Consider the following 20,837-nt stretch of genomic DNA (forward strand, 5'->3'; position numbering starts at 1 on the left):
TATCGATCGACCACTAGCGTCGCGGCGCTGACCTTAACTTTTGTCCCTGCAACACGGCCACATTTTATGAATCACAAGCTCAGTCGACGTGGAAAATCTGATGATTCAAGCACGATGAAGTTGTTCTTTAGTTGAAGCACTTCTATCATGGCAATGGCCCCTTACTCATCTTGGTCACAGGAAATCCTTTGTCTCTTTGCTATCTAAACTTCAACCAATTATATCTCTCGAGCGCTTCAGGAAATTTCTGAGGGGCCCTCTTCCTACGCGCATAATCCCCTCCCTACCGGCATCTGATCAACAAGTATTCAACATGTCCTCAAGAGCCGTCTTCTCGGCCGAGGTAATGGTCAGGCTATACACCGACTTGACCTTGATCCAAGCGCTTGCATAAGTGCAGTAGAAGGATTCTTTGCATAGTCAGCCTCGAGTCACTCATTCAAACATAGAAATCTGATCTTACCGAGCGGTGGCTTCCACTCATCAGGGCTACTGTCACCCTTGGACTGGTTGACATTGTCCGTCACGGCCCAGAGTTGCGGGTTGTCCAGATCGTTCGCAAACTCCTCGCGTTGGGCTGCGGTCCATGAGGACGCCCCGGACTATCCCTCAAGTCAGTCTCGATGTTGCATTGCCACCTTGCGCTAAAGCACAATAACAAGAGCACCTCGTTTCCAATTTGCCCACAATTTCAAGGACTGGAAAATCTAGAAAGATGACTTCTAGGGCCGAGGAAAAGAAAACCCTCAACGTACCTGCCAAGCATTGGAGAGCGGCACCATGTGGTCGATGTCGACATCCGAAGCAGCAGTCCAGGTAGCACCGTCGTACGGACTCACCCAAGTGCCGCTGGTCGCCGCACAGGCGCTGCTCGTCTCGACATTCGTGCCGTCACGCTTGAGGACAGTTTCGCGAGCATTGCACGAGCCACTGCAGACGTTAGTCTCGCTCATTCAGCACCAAGGTGGTCGACAAACCTGATGGTAATCCAGTGGTTGAATTCCTGTTTTCCTTTTCAGTCCAAACTCAACTTTGTTTTGGGTTCCAGTCAGTCCTTACATCGCGGCTGTAGCCAGACGAGGATCCTCGCGCTGCCACGGTCAATCCAGACAGCTCGCTCTTGGCCGTCGACGCCGAGGGGATGCCAGGCGGAGTGGGCAGAGCCGCCACGAGCACCGGAGACAGCAGCGCGCTGCTCAACGCCAAAATAACGTGCATATCTGTCAACCGGAAGCTCTATCGACGCGAGTGCTGTGAGAAAGCATCCGCACCGTGCAGCTGCGGCCACAGCCCAGTTTATATGTGCACGAGTCGGCGGACTCTCTTTCTTATTTCCAGGCGACCTCCGAGAGCTCTGTCGGACGAGATGAGATATCCGGGGCGTTTGAGCGGTAGGGGTAGGTAACTTCGCGTCGCCCGTTGTTGTAGTCCGTCCTCCCCGGGGTGGGAGCACGAGCGAAGACGGATTGGGAAGGTGGTTCAGTCGGTTAGGCCCACTACCGTCCAAGCAGTCAAGCTAACGTAACTAAGCCCTATGCCTTCGGCCCAGCATTGAGCTAACGATGTTGCATTTGACCAGAAAAGAAAAAGAAAAAGAAAAATCAGCATTGGGTGGACAGACAAAGTGGTAAAAGGTGAGCCGTTCCAAGCCAAAACTGCTGCCGCCAACACCGAGAGCTTCCTGAACCCGTACGCCCAATTCGAACGCACGCACAACCACCCACCAATCCAAGCTATCAACCCAATCACCCACGCACCTCACACCCGCCCTCCCATTCGCCGCGCCCGATCCCTCACGCGTCGAGATACGGTCTTGGCACCGCCGAAGCAAAAGTCTTGGCCCTCGCTAGCCCAGCCAGTGGCCACTCGCTCCGCAACGTGCCAGAGGAACGGGCCGGCGCAGTTTACCGCATGCGGCAGTGCGGTCAAGGAAGGCTGCTGCGGACGCCATGCACGAGCGGAGCGGGAAAGGGGCGACGAGGACGCGGTTGCTGGTATGCTTATCGTTGAAGCTTAGTAAATATAGAGGGCGTGGCCGGCTTCGTCTACTTTTTTGGAGTGGAAGCGCGGGGATGGGGACGTGGGGTGGAGAGTTTGTGTGTGTTTGCTCATTGCTGCTTCTGCTGCTGCCGTGTATTTTGCTGGTGCATGGTGTCGTTCGAGGACCTGATTTGATGGGAGAGCAGTATGCCAAGTTGACTCACTGCTGGAGCCTCCAAGGCCAGACAACACCGAGCAAGTCTCATCACTCCAAGATGCCATTGGCATCGAACGCATTTTCTATTTGCTTGTGAAATTTCAGCCTAATTTATCACTCAACTTCCAAATATTCCATCCCACCCCTCCACCAGCAAAACTTCATTCTCACAGTCCCATCAAAGGCGGGTCTCCGTTATTGAAAAGGTAAATTTCTCGGCGGGTATTGAAGAAGGGGTTTCAAAGATTACAGGCTGGTCCATGGGACTGACTGATGGGAGCGGTCGAAGGAGGTTGAAGTTTTCGACTGGGAAGAGGGCAATCTTGGACGAGGCTTCACTGAGTGCGTACAGCACGCGTGCCGGGACAAAGAGGAAGGAGAGGAGGGAAGAAGAGGTTTATATGCGTGGGTAGTTCGACAGCATGGGTTGGGCGTCAGCGAGGGCGTCGGTGGAAACGAGGCGTAGTGAGGGCAGGCGCGTAGTCAGATTCATGGCAGACATCAAACTGGCTGATGTGACATGGAGAAGTGGTTTGGTGAGCCACTTTCTTGGGAGGGTGCGAGCCTTGATGCTTTGGAGCGTGCTGCTTCCTGAATGTTCTGAAAACGAGAACTTTCATGCCTCAACACAAAGTCTTTCTTGCCGGGACGTCGTGGACCCGTGGTCGTAAGTCTATGATATTGTACATGGCTTTTTCAGACACCTTCTCCTAATTTTCTTGCACATGAGTCATCCAGCTTTTCCCTCCAATTTAAACACATCTACCCAGCGAAAGACTTCGCTCGACACCGTAAGCGACAGTCAGAAGCACATTATGGCTCCAGCTTTCTATCAACGTTGAAGAGGAAGCGACCGTTTGGCAGTAGTTTACCCTTGACCTCATCTGTCAACGCCTCCCACTCTTCAGCATGCACCTTTTGAAGGTGCGCGGCCACGTTGCGTTGCTGCGTCACCGGTTTCGCGCCGTTGAAAAGCTTGCCGAGACTACAGATTAAAAGTCAGCATCCGCTATCTGTCAAAGGTTTGGTGAAGTGATTCAACTTACAGGAAGGGGGATGGCTTGATACCAAAGTCCCGTGCGCTGCGCTTGAGGGTTTCGAGAGCCTCTTCGATCAACTCGAGGCCGGCCAAGGCGTCAATGTAGGCTCCCAATAGGTCCTCTGTGACTTCAATGTTCATGTTGACGATGAGTGCCCATAAGTCCTTGACCTTCTGTACACCACTCGTTTGCATTACCTTGGCGATAGAGAACGCGACGATCAGACTGGTGTAGTTTGGACCTTCGGTCGAGTCGACAATGGCGAGCCAGTGGCGCCACGCGCGTGCCGCCTCGAATCGTGACACATAAGCAATCATCAGCGCATTGTGTAGCCGTGTGTCCGGATCAATCGAGGCATCGAGCTTGAGCAGGTTGTGAATGGCTTGGAGAGGCTCATCTTCTTCGAACGGGGCTGCTCCCATGAGGGCAGTAATGTAAGTGTCCACAGTCGGTTGTACTTCTGCACGCACATCTTCGCGCATTTGCTGGAAGATGTGGACGGCAATGTCGGCGCGTCCACGTCGGAAGAATTCCTTCATCATGTCGGTACGAGTGTCGCGTAGGCATTCTTCAGAAAACATGCCGCGCAGAAGCACGTAAATGTCCCATGCCACAACCGTCGAAGTTTGAGGGAGGAAGACGTAGGAGACGAGAAAGTCAAAAACCTTGCGGCGGTCGTCTGTGGCGGCGTGGGCCCCATGTGTTTTGAGAAGGTCAACGACCTCGTGAAGCTCGTTACGCTTCATGTGAAGCTTGGCAAGGGCAACCACAGTGTCCATCTCAAAGATAGCTTTCCGGTCGTTGAGATCGTCAACGTAGTACATGACGGCGTCAAAGTCATAGTCGTTTTCAATCAAGACCCGCACCATCTTGTTGGCTGCCTTGATATCCTCCTGCTTGAGTGACTCTTCACCCACCAAGTTCTTGTACGCTGCCCGAGCGCCCTCGACATCGCCTTGAGCAAGGCGGTAGTCGACCTGCAAACTGTATGTGGCGGCATTGGGCATTATGCCGCGTTTCTGGCCAAGTAGTATGTATCTTTCCGCCGAGTACGCATCATGTCGAGATGCGCAAAATTCCAGCAAGAGGTTGATCGTCTCGACGTCGGGCTTGGCTCTCCACCCATCCAAGCTCTTTTGCCGGACCATTATCTGCATCATGCGGTCGACTTCCTCGATTCCTTTGCCGTTCCCAGCCGCCCAGAGTAATACGGCATCCCAGATTGCTTTGCCATCTCTTTCGAGATAAATGGGTTGTTCTTCTGCTGGTTTCTTGTAGCTCAGCTCGACCTTTTCAAGCGTTAGACGGACGAGTGTACGCCCGTAGGACCCAAAATCTTTCGCAAGACAACATTTGACAACTTCTGGAAACAATGAAGCGGGAACAACGTCGAGACCCGATCTTTCCGAGGCAACGTCGAGCCACTTTTTCATTTCTTCGGGGTTTTTATTTTTTGCGTAGAAGTATGCCAAAACATACTCAAGCGGTTGTTTCTCATCGTTAATCGGTCCATGGAGCTCTGCTTTTACCAAGTGGTAAGTCTTGAGCAGCTCATTTTCGTTGCCAGCATCCGCAAAGTGCTGCATGACAGAGTACAGAGTCAATGGAGATCCATCCCAATACTTGGGATCAAAACTTTGACTTGTTCTCGGGTCTTTGACCCTAGAGTCTTCGAGCAAGGACTTCCGCACCAAGGTGGCGTGGCCATTTTGGAGTTGGACGTGCAAGAAGAGCTCTTGGGCAGTGGCTAACCTGCGCTTTGATTCTGGGTCCTTGGTAGGCTGACTCTTGAATCGCTCATATATCAACTCGGCGAGGTGCACGTATGATTGCGAATTGATGCACGCTGGGTTCCTGATAACGCACAATGCCTTGAGAAAATGCTCCTGTGTCATAGCTTTCTCCACAGGTGATGGAGGGTCCCCTAGCGCGTCTCGTTTGTCCCAAAGTCTGATCATGTATCGCAGAGTGTCAAGGGCCTGTTTGGCTTCCACGTCGGACAGAGGTTGCGAATTCTCGTATCTGGCTGTGAAGAACTTGCTCCAAGCCAGCTCTATAGAGTTGAATTGAGGTGGCCGGGCTTTGTCCCTGATTGCGTCGCTGAGACGGCGCATCACATCGAGCGCAGCCATATCGCCGGGTCGTTGCTTGACATTTAGAAAACGACCAGGAAGGCCAAAGATGGTGCGCTGCTGGTGATGACCTTGGGGCGGCAGCTTGTGCAGCTGACATTGTCGAAGATTTGCTGCAATGCGGCAATATATGCATTGGCGGTGGAGTGCCAGGTTGCTCGAGACGAGTCGGCGGAGCACCGGCCTGGCGAGGTGTGTGGACATGTCGACGAGGGAGGCAGCTCGGCATTGAGGCGTCGAAGCCAGCGGATGTTTGACTTAGAGGCAATCGTGAGGCGCCATCATCGATTGTTGGGCGGAATCTTGGGGTTCGAGGTGGAGTGGATGCTCAATGCCTGGTGGTCTGGGTCGCGGAGGTGCGGCGCGGAGAAGATGATGGACGTGCCCGTCGCGTCCGCAGTGCAAAACTGCCAAGGCGGTGAGACGTCTTCCACCCGCTACCGCAGTATCACCAAGCCCCAACTCCATCACGGCCACTACTGACCAGTCGTCGCCATGGTTCGATCAAGAGTTCTCTTCAAGCCGCTGCAAACACTTCCTATGGCATCAGTGCGCGCTTTCTCTACAAGCCGCGCCGCGCTCCAATTCGGCAGCACCTCAAACTCGGGTGAGACTGCCAATCGCTTGGGAAGAAGCGGACAGACAGCGGGTAGCTGATCTCTTGTAGCTTATTCTATCTGGAACAATCAGTCGGCCGAACGAAATAGCGAATCGCAAAATTCAGCTGGATCTTCAGAACAGGAACGAGGCCAAGCCCGGACAGATTACAGTTACATGATGGCTCAGAGAGCCAGGAATTCCGAAGCCTTGGAGCAGGACCGTCAACACAGAACCAAGTCAAACTTCATGACACGCCTGAACCTGTGGAAAAAGGGCGATGTCTATGCGCCGCATGACTTGACGGGCGCGGAAACTTCAAAGTGGAGAGACCGCCGTCGTGCTATCCCCACGTCGGATGCCTTCGACACTCTGGCACTGGACCCACTGAAAGAGTACAAGGTAAGTTCAACAGGATATGGGCCAAACCAAAGCTGTGCTGACGCGTCTGATTTTTCCCACAGAACTTCTCCATCTTATCCAACTACATGTCGGACTACGGACGCATCAGACACAGCAAGGCGACCGGCTTGAAGCCAAAGAATCAGCGCAAGATGGCCAAGGCCATACGCAGGGCAATAGGTCTTGGGATTATGCCGAGTGTCCACGCCCATCCCGAGTCTATTTGGAACACATCCAAGGTCGTCATCGACAAAGCTTAGAACAATGGGTGTTCTGGTTGGGGGCCTAGACAGTCCTTCCTAAGATCACTGCACCACAGGAGCCGACGGAGTCTCTGAATGAGCGATGGACAAGCTCAGGCAACAATTTTCGGAAAGCAATACCGGTTATTGTTGGATCACAGCTGCCATCGTCATGTCGTACGCCAGCGAACTGTAAAACGGCTCGGTAGCGTAAAGAGGTATCCGTGAATTTGACACAAAAAGATGTTCGATTTTCAAACCAGCCAAAGAGGCCATAGCTGGACGGGGAGCTCGCGCGTAGAGAAATAAAATGCGAGGACCTCAAAGCTTGCAATCGCCAAAAGTATCCTAAAAACGTTGACTCTTCCAGTCGCAGGACTCATTTCGTGCTCAGTGATATGCTCAGCCATCAATCATCTCCAAGTTGTCTAAAAAGAACACAGATCTAATTCTGCCTGGCGGCACTATCGACTCCTGTGACATGCCGTCCTTGTGGCCTCGGTCGCTAGCAAAGCCAAAGCATAGATGCGACCCGGCGATACAAAGGACCAAAATCCCAAAGGAGACACGAAACGAAGCCCAGCCATCTAGGACGGACCTCCCTGCTCACCTGTATCTAAGTCTGACCTAATGTTGTGTAGAGGCGTATTCTCATCACAGCTTTCCGGGCACCAGCAAAGCTTCTTTTTGGACCGTGGCAGCTGTCCTTTGATTTGACAGCCGTTATCATCTTCACCACAGGGGGCGGAGGCAGCGCAAGCAGCATTATCCTTGGCCTGTTCGAAAGACACCCCATTAGCCGAAATATATTCATCATAATCGCCTCCACGGCGCTCTTAGAAAAAAGGCTGTCCAATTCCGGCCGCAGAGGAGGCGTGGGAAAAACTGGGAAAAACGCACATGGTAGCCGCAGCGACCTGTACCTGCCCAATTGCATGTTTTACTAAGAGTCTTGACGTATTTCGGGATATTTTGCTTGTCGTAATCGTCGGTGACACCTTCATGTTGTTTTGGTCATGACAACGGCTGTCGCATAGGGCGTCATCAGTGCACTAATAGGCGAGACAACATGGCAGGTCGTCAGTCATTCGGGTCCCAAGCTCAGTAAAGGCTTGTGAAAGGTGTGCTTACCGTGCCAAACAACAGGAACCCGTTTTCTTTGAATTCGTCGGCGCGTGTCAATGTGGCCAGGATGCAACAGACGAAGACGAAGATCAAGATTATTCTTGTCATGTTGACAGCAGCACTGCCAAGGAGATAATGGGAGGAAAGGAAAGAGAGATCTTGGAATTTCATCGATGCACTTAAGCACCAAGTTCTCCATCTCTTATACATCACTATTCACAGCTACCTATTCCCAACACACTCCCTGATCAAACACCAACATAGCCCCCCTTGGAACACCTCAGAGCCTATTCAAACACAGCGAACTCAGCGTAGAGCTAAGTTACTGCGCGACTTCTAATCAGATTGATTGCTAAACGAATTGCCCTGACCGACTAGTCTTTGTAGTAGTAGCGAAGACAATTCCCTCCGCGGTAAGATTTTCTGTACTCTCCAGCATATATTACTGCGGTCAGGAACAGACCTGTCGCCCATTGCCCGCTGGAACGGCAGTAAGGCAATCTTTCTCCGCCAACGTTCGCCCGGTGCGGACAATAAGGCTCGGAACCTTTTTGATAAGCTTAGCCGCAACGAGGAAGAGGAGGAGATGAAACTTTCGAGTAACTCTACATTTGACTACGAGTCTCGATGGCCAGACCACACCCTTGAATGCTGATGAGAGTGCGCGCTGGGCTGAGCGTGCGGCTGTCTGCTTTTGGTGAATTGTTTCTACGGGAATAGCTTCTTGATTGACGGGCTTGCTATTGAGCGCATGTTGTCGCCCTCTGTCCTTTTGATCCAGTGGCTGTGTTCGCTTTGAGCTTGTCTTCTGGAATGCAGCTAAAGTTGGCGAAGAGGAGAACAATCGACGAGGCAGTGAATCATACCACATTGCCAATGACTTGAAGGTGAGCATATCTTGGAAGGTGAGCATTAAAGATTTCACAAATCCTAAACAACATTGCCTCTGGCTGTCCAAAACTCTTTTCGCCGCTCCTCGTTTCTTCCGAATATTTCTTTCAACGTGCGATGGTCAAACCACTTTTCACCCAGTACTGTGGAATCAACGCAGCCTGCGACATGGAAGTAAATTGGTGAGTAATTACCTGGGTGGAGAAAAACAGCGCAGCCAACTTGTCATCTTCCAAGCCTCGGAATCTAGGTCGGCGTCTCCCCCTCAGCGAAAGAAACAAGGCAAAGAGTCAAAATCGAGGGATGAAAAAGCAGCTTTCGTCCACGTTCTCAGAAGCCAGGCCGGGGGATGTCGCGACACTTCTTTCAAACCTCGCTCAAATCGTCAACGTAGTCGGACCAGGGGTCTTCAAGTCAATTAGTACCGTTCCATCCGTGATCGACCCCTTGATTCCACCACTCACACTGGAGACACAGTACCCCCTTTTCTCAACAACACACGCAGCCAGGCAGCCCTGCCATGGGTGATGCTCTACACCGATCATGAAGATGAGCTCGGATGTCTTTCCCGCTCGCAAGGAGAAGACCACCCTCCCGACCGCCGACGACGACCCACGTGCTCTCGTACCATCCTACAGATGTCTTGGGTCACGGCGTCGAGACGCAACGCCCGCCACTCGTCATTTTAAGCTTATCACCACTCCACACCACCCCCATGCCCCCTTTCAGCAGTGCGTGCGTGCGTGCATGGTCCAAGCTGGCCGTTGTAGTCGTCGACCGTTGCTGGTGCCCCCCCACACTGGATAAATGGCACATACAGGCGCACCTGCATTTGTCGACGCTGCTGCTGTTGCTGCCAGGTACCTTACCAGGTGGCGACTGGTCGGCCGGTACCCAACGTACCTCATCGTGTCATCCCTGTGCGTCCGACTGGGTATGTACAGTACATGGTACAGTACACACCCCTTCCACCCCTTTGTTGGAGTGTTTTGTGGTCAACCAGTAGGATCGCCGCTCTGTCTACATGTGCGCCGGCTACCTGCCTGCCCCTTGCATTCTGCACGCACGCACGCACTCTCGCACGTTCGCTCCCCACCACCACAACCACCCACCTTTCTGTCAATCCATTGTCCATCGACTGATCCCTCCACACACACACACACACACCACGGTAGCCCCATCCCGTCCCCAGCCAGCCTCCCGCTTCTCGCCTCCTTTGCTTGGCCTCGCTTCCCCTTTTGTAACCCCCACGCCCTTCCATCCATCCATCCGCCCATCTGCTTTGATCTGCATGCTGTGTCTGTCATGTGCATGCAAGGACAGCCAGCACCTTTATGTTGCGTCCCTGATTGACATTTAACGGCTCAGGCGCGTCGCGCGTCAACCCGCCCAGCCACACTTTTTTGTTCTGTCCCTCCTGCAGAAGTGCAAAATCCGTTTGTCAGGTATAGAACAACGCCGCCGGCCGGATGCACTTCACATGCGAGCGGCGGAACACTCTCCGCCGCGGCAGCGGGCCCCGCTCCGCTGCGCTCCGCCGGGCGACGCTCGGTCGTGTCGTGGGGAAGGGCAGTAGGTGCATACCTTGGTGGAGGGATGGTACCGGCTTGCAGACAGCAAGAGCCGCCGTGAAGAAGCCGTATCGAGAGGAAGTCTCAGAGTTTGCAGGATGTTAATGAAGCGGCGCGCGGGGTGTTGAAGCCAATGACAGTCATTGAAGTAGATGTCCATGTATGTGCAGACGACTGTATGATTGCGCCGACGGCATGGAGAGACGGCGGAATAATGAGCACTGCTACTCAATCCACGAGCCAAGCAGCCGACCAAGCGAACATCGTCATCATCATGAGCCCCCGCCCGGCCGTTTTCTGCTTTCTTTTAAACCTTATTTCCGACTCAAAATCACCTCCAATAAGGCCCCGACATACCTATCAAGGTGTTAACCGTACTGCCTTGCTCGGTCCGATGCGACTCGACATCGGTGCTTGCCTATCTACCTGCCCTGCCTGTCCCTTCCACCCACCCTCTCATCTCAGATGGATGCGTGCGTGCGTGTGTGCTGCGCGATGCCGATGCGATGCCGATGTGATGCGAGGCGGGCCGGTCCCTGAGACGCGAGGCCTAAGCCAGACCTTCAGAGGAGTAGGGAGAAAAAAAAAAGGAAAAAAAAAAAAAAAAAAGGTTTGTCGATGAGATGGATCCTAGCGACAGAGGAGAGGCTGAATGAATGACTTGGTTGCTTGGATATTCTTGATCTGACTGCCGGACAGACCAGTTGTCCATAAGCGAGCGAGCGAGCGAGCGTGCGTGCGTGCGTGCGTGCATGCCTGCCTGCCTGCCTACTCCGATCGCAAACTTCAGGCATTTGGGACAGCCCAAGGTGTTTGGACAGCTTTCTAGTTTTCAGAGGTCATTCAACTCCGTCTTTTCCTCACGCCTGCCTGCCTGCCTGCATACGCACATGCAGCATAAAAACTTGCCGTAGACACTTTGCGCAGTGCAGGCAGATTGCATACGAGGACGCGTCACCACCACCCCTCGTTTCATACCCCGTACTCCACACTCGCCACCCACACATGCCACCACGGCACCCACGTCCGCACGCACGCACGCACGCATCGCATAAATAAATAAGTAGAAGCAGAGTTGCGCTGCGCTCGTATATGCAACTGCGCAGCGGCCAGCGGCGGCGGCGGCGGCGGCGGCAGTGCAGCAGATCCTCCACTCGACCTTACCTAGGTCAGGACCCTGCAGTGTCTGTCTCTCTGCCTCCTTTCCTCGCTTCTGCTCTCCCCTTCCCTTCCCTTCCTTCCTTCTCCGCATGTACTGTACCTATACGGACATGTGTTCGTGCCAAAAATAAACCTATCTATGTAAACCCCCCCCCGGTCAATATGACAACAACAACGACAACACAATCATCGCACACATACGCTGGCAGGTTTCTGGAATATCTCACCACTACTGCCACGACAGTAAAAACATGGTTAGAGAGTTCATCACTAATTCCGCACGCACTCCACCTATCGACAAAGACGACCACAATCAATCATCCTCCCAATCAGTGCCGCAGTCCAAAAGAAATGCAACAATTCATCCCATCAGCCCAACCTCCGGAACCCCAGAAAGAAAATGCAAGCAAGCCACCCAACCAACCAGTCAAACCGGTCCTGCTGCTCCGCCGTGACCAAACAAAAAACAAAACGAAAAAAACCAAAAAGCCACTGTTGAAACAAGTTGTGCATATTTCCATTTTTGCCCATTTTGTGGTTGTTTTGAGGGAAAAACTGTGAGATGTTTGTGTTCATGTCTGTGTTGATGTGTGTTGTGTCTTCTGTGTTGAATTGTGATCATTGCATCCCAAAAGAGGAAGAAAAAGTCGACGAGAGAAAAAGTCGAAGGGAAAAAGAGAGAGCCCAGTTCCATACAGCCTGCGAGGATCCCTTCGTTCCAGTCCTTGCCCACCCTTCCCTAGCTTTCTTTCCTTGACCTTCTAACAGCCTCCTCGCTTCTCACACAGTATGAGCCCCTTCTCGAATCCCGCCGTAGAAGTGAAAAAGTCGCTCAGGTGCGCGCGCAGTCTTCTCAAAGCACAGTGGCTGCAACTACTGCGGCAGCGGCAGTCCGAGCGTCTCTTTGTGGGTGTTGGTGATTTTGATTAAAAAAAAGTCCGTCTAAAAGTTCATAAGACGCGGGCGTTTCATCTCGTTTTGCCGAAAAAGGGTAAAAGTGAAGCGCGACCGGTCGTGCGTCGAATCCGTCCCCTAGGTACAAGCCAAAAAGATATTTGAACAGCTCGAGTCCAGCAAAGGCGCGCGCTTAGGCGCCGTTGGGGTTGGCGGGGAGACTGCCGGTGCTCTCGCCGAGGAGGGAACCGAGCTTGTTCTTGGCGTACTGGTCGTACTCGGGCGCAAAGTGGGGAGCGAGGCCGCCGAGGAGGACGAAGACGATGAAGATGGTGATGCCAAAGACGATGAGCTTGCGAAGAGCGGGGTGGCGCGAGCCGTACTCGGCCCAGGCGCGGCCGCCCTGGCCAACGTACTCCTTGAGCTTCTCGGCACCGAGCTTGTAGTAGACGAGACCGCTGAGGGCAATGCTGTAACCAAAGGCCTGGAGGCCGGAGACGGGGTCACGGAAGATGAGCATCGAGGCAAAGACGAGGAGAATATCCTTGAGGACACCGGACAGGGTGAGGACGAGGGACGAAGTCTTGCCAATCTGCAGAGGGTTAGCGCGATTTGGCCGCGATTGTGCCGCCGAGTTTCTTGACATACCAGGAACACGACCGAGACGTTGAGAAGGAAGGCAACGAGGGCGTTGGCCAGAAGCGTAAAAGCACCGACGCCCCAGATGTCAGCCATGGTCATGCGCGGCAGCTCGCTGAACAAGCAGACGACACCGTTCATGATGGCGCAAGCCGGCGCGTAGTAGTAGAGCGAGACGAGCGGGTCCATCTTGAACTCGGCGGAGCTGAGCAGGCGCTGGACCATGACCAGGCGGACAGCCTCGAAAGCAATGCCACCGGCCTGGTAGAGGAAGCCAGTCATGTTGAACTTGATTTCACCAAAAGAGGCAATGATGACACCGATGACGATAAAGGAGACATTGCCGAGGGTGCGCATGTTGGGGGGTGCGACACCAAGCGACCAGGTGGCCAGGAGAACGGCGACGGGGGTGGTGGCCTGTCTGGCGGTCAGAAACTGGCGTGCTGTCGACAGTGGAGCAGCAAAGACCCACCTTGAGCATCTGGATGAAGGCAACCGAGAGATACAGGTAAGCCTGGTTACCGCAGATCAAACTCATACTGAAGAATATGCCAATGGGAACGATGGCGCGGAGATAAACGCGGCCGTTCATCGGCACCTTCTTGCGCGAGTCCAGGACGCTGGTGAAGCGAGCGAGCGACTGGGTCATGATGGTCGCAAACGTCAGGTGCCATGTGGTCAGGAAAATGGCTGCAAATGGAGTTAGGCATGTTGCTTCAATGGTGCGTCGAGTCGATGGAATACGTACGGTATCCTGTGTGAAGAAAAAAAAGTTAGCCAGGTGTTGTTTGTTAAGCGGGGGGTGTCAAGGGAGAGCTTACTGAAGCCAGCGGTGTCGAGGATCCATTTGTTGAAGACGATGACGCTGGAACTCAACGAGATCCAGGTGCTGCGAAGCAGTCAGCAAACGGGCGGCATGGTCGCAGTCCAAGTCGACTCACGCAATGTAGACGGCGGGGTGGAAGGTGGGCTTGGGCGGTTCGGGCTGGACAGCGTCTGGGTTAACAGTGGGCAGCGTCGCGTTGGCAGCAGCTTCGCGGGGGCTCTCGCCCGAGCTTCTCGTCTTCTCGTCGGCCATTGCTGTGGTGGAGTGTCGGGAGAGAGAGAGAGAGAGAGGACGGACGGGTGTGGAGGATGAGGAGGGAGGATGGAGGCGCGGATGCTTCTCGTCTTGTCGTCTGGCGCAGCGGTAGGAGGCGCTTGGACGGAGGACTGGGCCGCGCGGCAAGGGAGGAGAGGAATGGGACACAGAGGTCGAACGAGCGTACGAGAGGGGGGGGGGAGGGCGGTGGTTTAGAGTGGTGGAGGAGGGGGGGGGGGGTTGTGGTTTTGGAAGGTTTGGATGGAGTGTTCAGGAGAGGAAGCGTTGATGGTGCTGAGGTGGTGGTGGCTCGTTGGTTATGAGAGAAAAGGCCGGGCAGGGCATGATTGGCTGGGGCCGGGGCTGGGGGCGACTCGGATTGCGCGTAAGCTGTATGGTTGGCTCCCACGGGTCATCAAACGGCGAGGGGACCACAGGCAGAGTGTCCACTCTTTTTTTTTTTTTTTTTTTGCTCGTCACAGCCAGCCAGCACGGGTGTAACGAGGGCCCAGATTTGCTGTCGGCCTTGCTTGGATGCTGAGGACGAATTGGACGTGGTGGAGAGGGCACCCGCACCCGCACCACAGGTACCTACCAGCTCAGCACCGCACAGGCGGCGGAGACGAGGGCGGGCGGCGGACACTCAGCCGGCAGCGGGAACAGCCAGCAGCTAGCAGCCAGCTACCACTTACGGTACCAGCCTGCCGCGTCTTAGGTGCATACGACGGGCACTCAATGCAACCTGGCTTGTACATGTAGTACCTGCAGCCAGCGAGGGTTGTTTCTTCACTTGACCTGAGCTAAGCAGCCCTGGCGTCTTATCTCGGTAACACAGTTGGCAACGTCAATCCCTCGCAGGCCCTCGTGGCCCTGATGCTGAAATAGAAGAGCTAGAAATTGCGACGGACCTGAGGGCTGGAGGTGAGGAGGGCGTGGTGGGTCCATGACGGCACCAGGTCCTTGCAGCTACGACCATCATTCGGTATCCCGACAAGACGACCTAGGCCAGGCCGACGCACATTGTCCCGCCGTGTGGACACCTGTCCTGGCGGCCGCGCAGTGTAGAATAGAGGGAGGGGAAAAAGGAAAAAAGGGAAATGGGCAGGAATCAGATGTGGCGCAGAGGCGACGAGGTTGAGCAGACCTGAGAAGCTGGTGCTTGGTGCTGTGGTTGACGTTTGTGAGAGCAAAGTGCTGTGCATCATGACTCGGCGAGTCAATCTGCTCGACGTCGATCCCCCTTTTCTCCCTTCCCTTCTTCTGCCCACTGGCCTTTGAAACGGGGGCCACGGCCACTGAAAGGAAACACTGCCCAGACAGCTCCAGCGCACGGCCACACATCCTGGCCTGGAGAGGTGTCTGTCTGTCTGTCTGTCTCTCTGTCTGTGTGTCCTGCCTGCCCGCCTGCGACTGCCCGACTGTTGCGCACCTTTTGCACCTGCCCTGGCCCGAGCTCCCGCTCCCGCTCCTGGTGCTCCTGCTCCTGCTCCCAATTTGGCCGTCCGAAGGATAAACTACCCGTCCCATATTTCGACTGCCAGTGCCTGTCCACCACCCTCGCCTCCCCTTATCCTCTGCTCCCGACCAACATTAAAAGCTCTTCCCTCTCCCGCATGCTCACCTTGGCCCGCAACACCCTCAAAAGAGTTCCCAGCTTCCAGGAAATCTTTGACCACGCCTCATCCGCCTTCACCATGTCCAAGGAAGACATGTACGTTGCCTCTTCGTTTCGCTCTCGCCCTCCACCGCTAATAGCCTCGCAGCTCCGTCGACGTCCTCGTCATTGGCGCCGGTCCTACTGGTCTCGGTGCTGCCAAGCGCCTCAACCACATCGTACGTCCTCCTGCTCGTTTCTCCCTGCACACCCTCGCTGACCTTCCATTTGCAGGATGGCCCCTCGTGGATGATCATCGACTCCAACGAGACTCCTGGTGGTCTTGCCTCGACCGATACGACCCCCGAGGGCTTCGTGAGTCTCCCACATTCCAACCCCGCCAAATCTGGGGGATCTGCCCTTCCTCCAATTGCGCTGACCAGCTCAGCTCTACGATGTCGGTGGCCACGTCATCTTCTCCCACTACAAGTACTTTGACGACTGCATCAACGAGGCTCTGCCCAACGACTCGGACTGGTACACCCATCAGCGCATCTCCTATGTCCGCTGCAAGGGCCTCTGGGTCCCGTACCCCTTCCAGAACAACATTTCCATGCTTCCCAAGGAGGAGCAGGTCAAGTGCATGGATGGCATGATTGACGCCGCCCTCGAGGCCCGCGTCTCCAACTCCAAGCCCAAGGACTTTGATGAGTGGATTGTGCGCATGATGGGCACTGGTATTGCCGACCTCTTCATGAGGCCCTACAACTACAAGGTGTGGGCTGTGCCTACCACCAAGGTGCGTAATTGAACTGGACCCAACGCTCAGGCGCGCGTACTGACGCTACACAGATGCAATGCGCCTGGCTCGGCGAGCGTGTCGCTGCTCCTGACCTCAAGACCGTCACCAAGAACGTCATCCTCCAGAAGGCTGCCGGCAACTGGGGCCCCAACGCCACCTTCCGCTTCCCTGCCCGCGACGGTACCGGTGGCATCTGGAAGGCTGTCGCCAATACTCTACCCAAGGAGAAGACCCGCTACGGCCCCAACTCGACCGTCACCAAGGTCGACGCCGACGCCAAGAAGGTCACCCTGAAGGATGGCACCACCGTCCACTACAAACAGCTCGTCTCGACCATGTCGGTCGACTTCTTGGCCGACGCCATGGGCGACAAGGAACTTGTTGACCTGACCAAGGGTCTCTACTACTCGACCACCCACGTCGTTGGTGTTGGTATCCGTGGTGAGCGCCCCGAGCGCATTGGTGACAAGTGCTGGCTCTACTTTCCCGAGAGCGACTGCCCCTTCTACCGCGCCACCATCTTCTCAAACTACTCGCCCTACAACCAGCCCCAGGCCTCTGAGAAGCTGCCCACTCTTTACCGCGCCAACGGTGAGAAGACCAGCTCCGAGCCCAAGGAGGGTCCCTACTGGTCCATCATGTTGGAGGTCTCGCAGTCCGGCATGAAGCCCGTCGACGTCGAGAACCTGCTCAAGGACAGCATCCAGGGTCTCGTCAACACCGAGATGCTCAAGCCCGAGGACGAGATTGTCTCGACCTACCACCGCGCCTTCGACCACGGCTACCCTACCCCCAGCCTGGAGCGTGACGGTGTCCTGAAGCAGCTCCTGCCCAAGCTCCAGTCCCGCGACATTTGGTCCCGCGGCCGCTTCGGCTCGTGGAAGTACGAGGTCGGCAACCAGGACCACTCGTTCATGCTGGGTGTTGAGGCTGTCGACAACATTGTCAACGGCCAGGTCGAGCTGACGCTCAACTATCCCGACTTTGTCAACGGCCGCGCCAACACGGAGAAGCGCCTGACTGAGGGCCCCCAGTACTTCAAGACCCTGAAGCAGTAAATGTGATACCCTTTCACTTATTCAAACTGCGGGGTTTCGAGGCGCTTGGATAAATGGGGAGGCGCAGGTATGTGCCACTTTTTTCTGGGTGGAGGAAAGCATGAATACAGACTTTCAGGAGCCACGTCACGGTTTTTGAGCACGAACGATTAGAGAAGGTCTCAGGATATCGACGAAGGATGTGTTTTACTCTTTTACTTGGGCACTTTCGACCTTTTTTTCCCCTTCTCGCCCGCTCTCTTTACTTGGCATGCTGGCACTTTAGAGATAAACCTTTTTTGTACCTTTTTATTTTTTCTCCTCCCTTTTGGCCGCATGTCGCATTAGATGGGATCTTCTTTTGCAGAGTGCCACCAACATAAAAAGATTTTGATTACGTGGAGAGAGAGTCGGGGAAGAAGCATGGAAAGGAGAAGAGAAAGAGACGGTAGAGCGAGCATCATGACATGTCTGTCTGCTTAGAACGCCACACTCCTATATCTGCGCACATGAATGAGTGGCGTGGGTCATGGAATCCCTTTTTTTTTTTTGGTTTTTTTTTTTTTTTCCTTCGAAAAACGGACACGATTCAGAACAATGTTTGAGTATGTACTTTTCTGTTTTTCGTCTGGTGACGACTGTCGGAACTTGGTTCCTGAATGGGCTGCAGTCTCCGTCTCGGCGCGGAGCGGACGGGAGGAAGCACAGCACCATAGCACCCATCTTTTGAAACGAAACAGCTGTTTGATGCTCATGCATTGCATCTGCATCTGCATTGCATGCGCCGCAGCAAGCGGCAGCCGAATAGTTAGCTCCCTTCCTTTCTTTGCGGCTGAGTTGAAGGGAGAGTATCGATGTTTGCACCAATGGCATACACACGCACCAGGTACATGTGCTCTGCGCAGACGACCTGGTTGGACGGACACGTCCGGACGCTTTGCTCCGCCATCCACATCATGGCTTGTGCTTCTTGTTATTGTGAGTGGTTGGCATAGGCAAGGTGGGCGGTGCTTTGTTTGTGCCTTTCAGCTGCTTGTCTGCCTGTCTGACTGTTCAAGCTGCTGCTACTCAGCTTAGCTCACGATAGCAGTAGATACAGTGGAGACGATCCGTAAGAAGGCGAGCAATGGCAGCATCGCTCAGTCACTTCATCATCACGTAGTCTGGTGTCGTCGTCGGCCATGTTGGTTGAAAAATGCGCCCGGTTGAGGAGACGAGTGATACAAATTGAGTCAGCTAGCCAACTACGTATCTGCATGTGTGCTCAGCTACGCGGTCAATGAATGCATGCAAGGAAGCACCGGAGGTAAAAAAAAAAAAAAAAAAGTCAGGAACGATTTTTCTTTTCTTTCGTTTTTTTTTTTTTTCCTTTGTTCGCCGCGGCGAATTGGACACTTGGCTTCACCTCCCCAACACCCCAAGGTATGTACCTAGGTACCTGCTAGTACCGGTCAGGACAGGAGGCCCGTGATGTGATGTCGTCATCGACTTTGGGCGCGGTTGGATTTCGGATTGGTCGTCGATGACGGGGATTCATTGGCTGGGTTCATGGGTCGTGGTGAAAATGTAGTGTTCTGTTCTACTTTTAGGCTTATTAGACCCAACGGGCAACGGCTCTTGGTTGTTGCCGGGGCGTGTGTAGGTGTGTTGTACGTAGAGATGGGGAAGAGTGTGTGTACGAGACAATCGACACGGCGTTTGGAGGCGAGAGTCGTGATGGTGTGAGTGCGGTGCGTGGTGCTCGGCAGCGCAGTCGAGTCAAGTCGGGTCGAGCCGAGGAGCTGATTGTCGTTGTACTGCACGCACGTTGCAACGTCTGTCCGGCACATTCATTAGGTACCTATCCGCCCCGTCCATGCGCATGCGCAAAGACCATATTGTAGTTAGGTAGCAAGAAGAAGGTAGAGGAAGCAAGACGCGAGGACATGTGAGACGGGCAGCACGCACGCGGGCGGCGTTTCATTCTCTGTCGCTGCCGTTCCGAGTCCTTATACTGCGCGAGCGCTTGACTTGCACGTTGTTTTGTTTTGCGAACCAAGCGCGTCGTCGTCGTCATCGTCGCCAGTCAGTCTCGTGTCAACTTGAGTCGTTCCAGTTGTTGCTGGTCGCCGTACTTCGCCAGCGGCCCCCTGCGGATTTGCGAGTGTTTGGGGTTAATTGCCGCAAGATCAACACCTCAGCCAAGTGATGGACGCTGGTGGTTATTGGTGGAGAGATGAGGTGCTTGTTTACCCGGTCATGATGCCTCCGCTGCAATTATATCGAGTCGACGATTGAGTTCCACCTGTCTCGCGTATGCTCAGCATCCCGTCCTCACCACTAATGCCTGACGCGAGCGAGCAGGCACATTGACTGCCTGTAGCCTATCATGCGCGAGAGTCCTGCAGGCACCGCGCGCCTCATTGCTGGTGGAGACAAGTGTACCGTCAATCAACTCTTCTCGGGAAGGAAAATAGAGAGTAACGCGATCCTCTCCCTACCTACGACCCTCGACCCAACACATCCATAAACCTCACGTTCCTTATCCGACAGCTCATGAGCAGCGCGTCGGCGGCGCAGCCCAACTCGCGCCGCGCCTGCTCCAGGTCGTCGTCGTAGCTGCCGCCAACGCCGCCGCCGCCGCCGCCGTGATGCTGCCCGCCGCGCATCGCTGCCATGATGGCTGCGGCTTCGGCGCATGACATTTCCTGCCCGGTGGTCTCGCTGTGAGGTTGGGGCGGTGGGAAGTTATTGGCAGGGCGGTCGTAGGCGTGTGGAAGAGCTGTGGAGGGAGTGGCAGCGGCGACAGGTTCAACGACGCTGATGGGACTTTGGGTCGAGGTCTGCGTCGTTTGTGCACGCGTTGTCGTCGACGTTGTTGATTCAAGCCCGTCACCACCACTGCTACAGCCCGGCACCAACGCCCCTTCCACCTCGTGCCTCCTCTGTTTCGACAAGAACTCGTCAACCTCGTCCCTCAGGACGCCGCGCCGCGCCAGCAACTCGCGCAGAAGGCGATTCTCGTCTGCAACGGCGCGGGCCGCCTGCTGGACTGCCGCCGTGGCCTGCACACCGCGCCGATCGAATGCTAGTAGTTTTTGCTGCAGCTGTGCGACGTGCTCTTTTTGTTGGGCTCGCGAGCGGCGCTGGTTGTCGCGCTGGCGGACGGAGAGCGGGAGGGTGGATTTCTGTGGTCGAGATGTGAGAGGGACGGATGGGGATGGTGGGGTTTGGGGGCGTGTGGACAAACCTTGCGCGCCATTGCGGCGCGGAGGTGGGAGTGAGGCTACGACGGTGTTTTGCTGAGCAAGCAACTGTTTGCCAGGTTTGACAAGACTAAGATAGCAGCATGTGCTGAAGAGGTGATGGGAGCCGCAAAAGGGCCTAGCCGGGGGCGACTAGCTCCACACCTTGCAGTGTTCTCCAAGGCTAGCCAATCAGAGTCAATCAGTG

At 54.8% G+C, this 20,837-nt stretch overlaps 7 protein-coding genes across 7 annotated transcripts; 3 read left to right on the forward strand and 4 right to left on the reverse strand.

Annotated features, from left to right (window-relative positions):
• Positions 1-32: 32 nt before the first annotated feature.
• On the reverse strand, positions 33-1,600 carry IWZ02DRAFT_457967 (uncharacterized protein). Its single transcript, XM_066767974.1, has 5 exons — positions 1,060-1,600; positions 978-1,003; positions 756-930; positions 464-602; positions 33-410 (listed from the first exon to the last, which is right to left on the reverse strand). The coding sequence occupies exons 1-5, from the start codon at positions 1,216-1,218 to the stop codon at positions 298-300; spliced, it is 612 nt and encodes a 203-aa protein (XP_066620269.1). The 5' UTR covers positions 1,219-1,600; the 3' UTR covers positions 33-297.
• Positions 1,601-2,740: 1,140 nt separating this feature from the next.
• On the reverse strand, positions 2,741-5,717 carry IWZ02DRAFT_457971 (uncharacterized protein). The gene is made up of 2 exons (XM_066767975.1): positions 3,244-5,717; positions 2,741-3,182 (listed from the first exon to the last, which is right to left on the reverse strand). Exons 1-2 carry the CDS (start codon positions 5,571-5,573, stop codon positions 3,011-3,013), a joined length of 2,502 nt encoding a protein of 833 aa, XP_066620270.1. The 5' UTR covers positions 5,574-5,717; the 3' UTR covers positions 2,741-3,010.
• A 147-nt stretch (positions 5,718-5,864) lies between these two features.
• IWZ02DRAFT_435252 (mitochondrial 37S ribosomal protein bS18m) lies at positions 5,865-6,628 on the forward strand (the record flags this gene model as incomplete). Its single annotated transcript, XM_066766425.1, has 3 exons — positions 5,865-5,976; positions 6,037-6,368; positions 6,431-6,628. 3 exons carry the CDS (start codon positions 5,865-5,867, stop codon positions 6,626-6,628), a joined length of 642 nt encoding a protein of 213 aa, XP_066620271.1.
• A 5,817-nt stretch (positions 6,629-12,445) lies between these two features.
• IWZ02DRAFT_435253 (triose-phosphate transporter family-domain-containing protein) lies at positions 12,446-13,969 on the reverse strand (the record flags this gene model as incomplete). The annotated part of the gene is made up of 6 exons (XM_066766426.1): positions 12,446-12,844; positions 12,901-13,308; positions 13,364-13,581; positions 13,640-13,645; positions 13,713-13,780; positions 13,833-13,969. 6 exons carry the CDS (start codon positions 13,967-13,969, stop codon positions 12,446-12,448), a joined length of 1,236 nt encoding a protein of 411 aa, XP_066620272.1.
• A 1,616-nt stretch (positions 13,970-15,585) lies between these two features.
• Positions 15,586-17,426, forward strand: IWZ02DRAFT_492677 (UDP-galactopyranose mutase; the record flags this gene model as incomplete). The annotated part of the gene is made up of 5 exons (XM_066769867.1): positions 15,586-15,683; positions 15,736-15,805; positions 15,861-15,941; positions 16,015-16,365; positions 16,419-17,426. The coding sequence occupies 5 exons, from the start codon at positions 15,586-15,588 to the stop codon at positions 17,424-17,426; spliced, it is 1,608 nt and encodes a 535-aa protein (XP_066620273.1).
• Positions 17,427-17,672: 246 nt separating this feature from the next.
• IWZ02DRAFT_46450 (uncharacterized protein) lies at positions 17,673-18,583 on the forward strand. Its single transcript, XM_066768404.1, has one exon. The coding sequence runs from the start codon at positions 17,919-17,921 to the stop codon at positions 18,480-18,482; it is 564 nt and encodes a 187-aa protein (XP_066620274.1). The 5' UTR covers positions 17,673-17,918; the 3' UTR covers positions 18,483-18,583.
• A 976-nt stretch (positions 18,584-19,559) lies between these two features.
• Positions 19,560-20,752, reverse strand: IWZ02DRAFT_46484 (uncharacterized protein). Its single transcript, XM_066768421.1, has 2 exons — positions 20,635-20,752; positions 19,560-20,572 (listed from the first exon to the last, which is right to left on the reverse strand). Exons 1-2 carry the CDS (start codon positions 20,644-20,646, stop codon positions 19,886-19,888), a joined length of 699 nt encoding a protein of 232 aa, XP_066620275.1. The 5' UTR covers positions 20,647-20,752; the 3' UTR covers positions 19,560-19,885.
• Positions 20,753-20,837: the final 85 nt, after the last annotated feature.

The sequence above is a fragment of the Phyllosticta citriasiana genome (genome assembly GCF_038021145.1).
Source record: "Phyllosticta citriasiana strain CBS 120426 chromosome Unknown IWZ02scaffold_11, whole genome shotgun sequence".
Classification (NCBI taxonomy): domain Eukaryota; kingdom Fungi; phylum Ascomycota; class Dothideomycetes; order Botryosphaeriales; family Phyllostictaceae; genus Phyllosticta; species Phyllosticta citriasiana.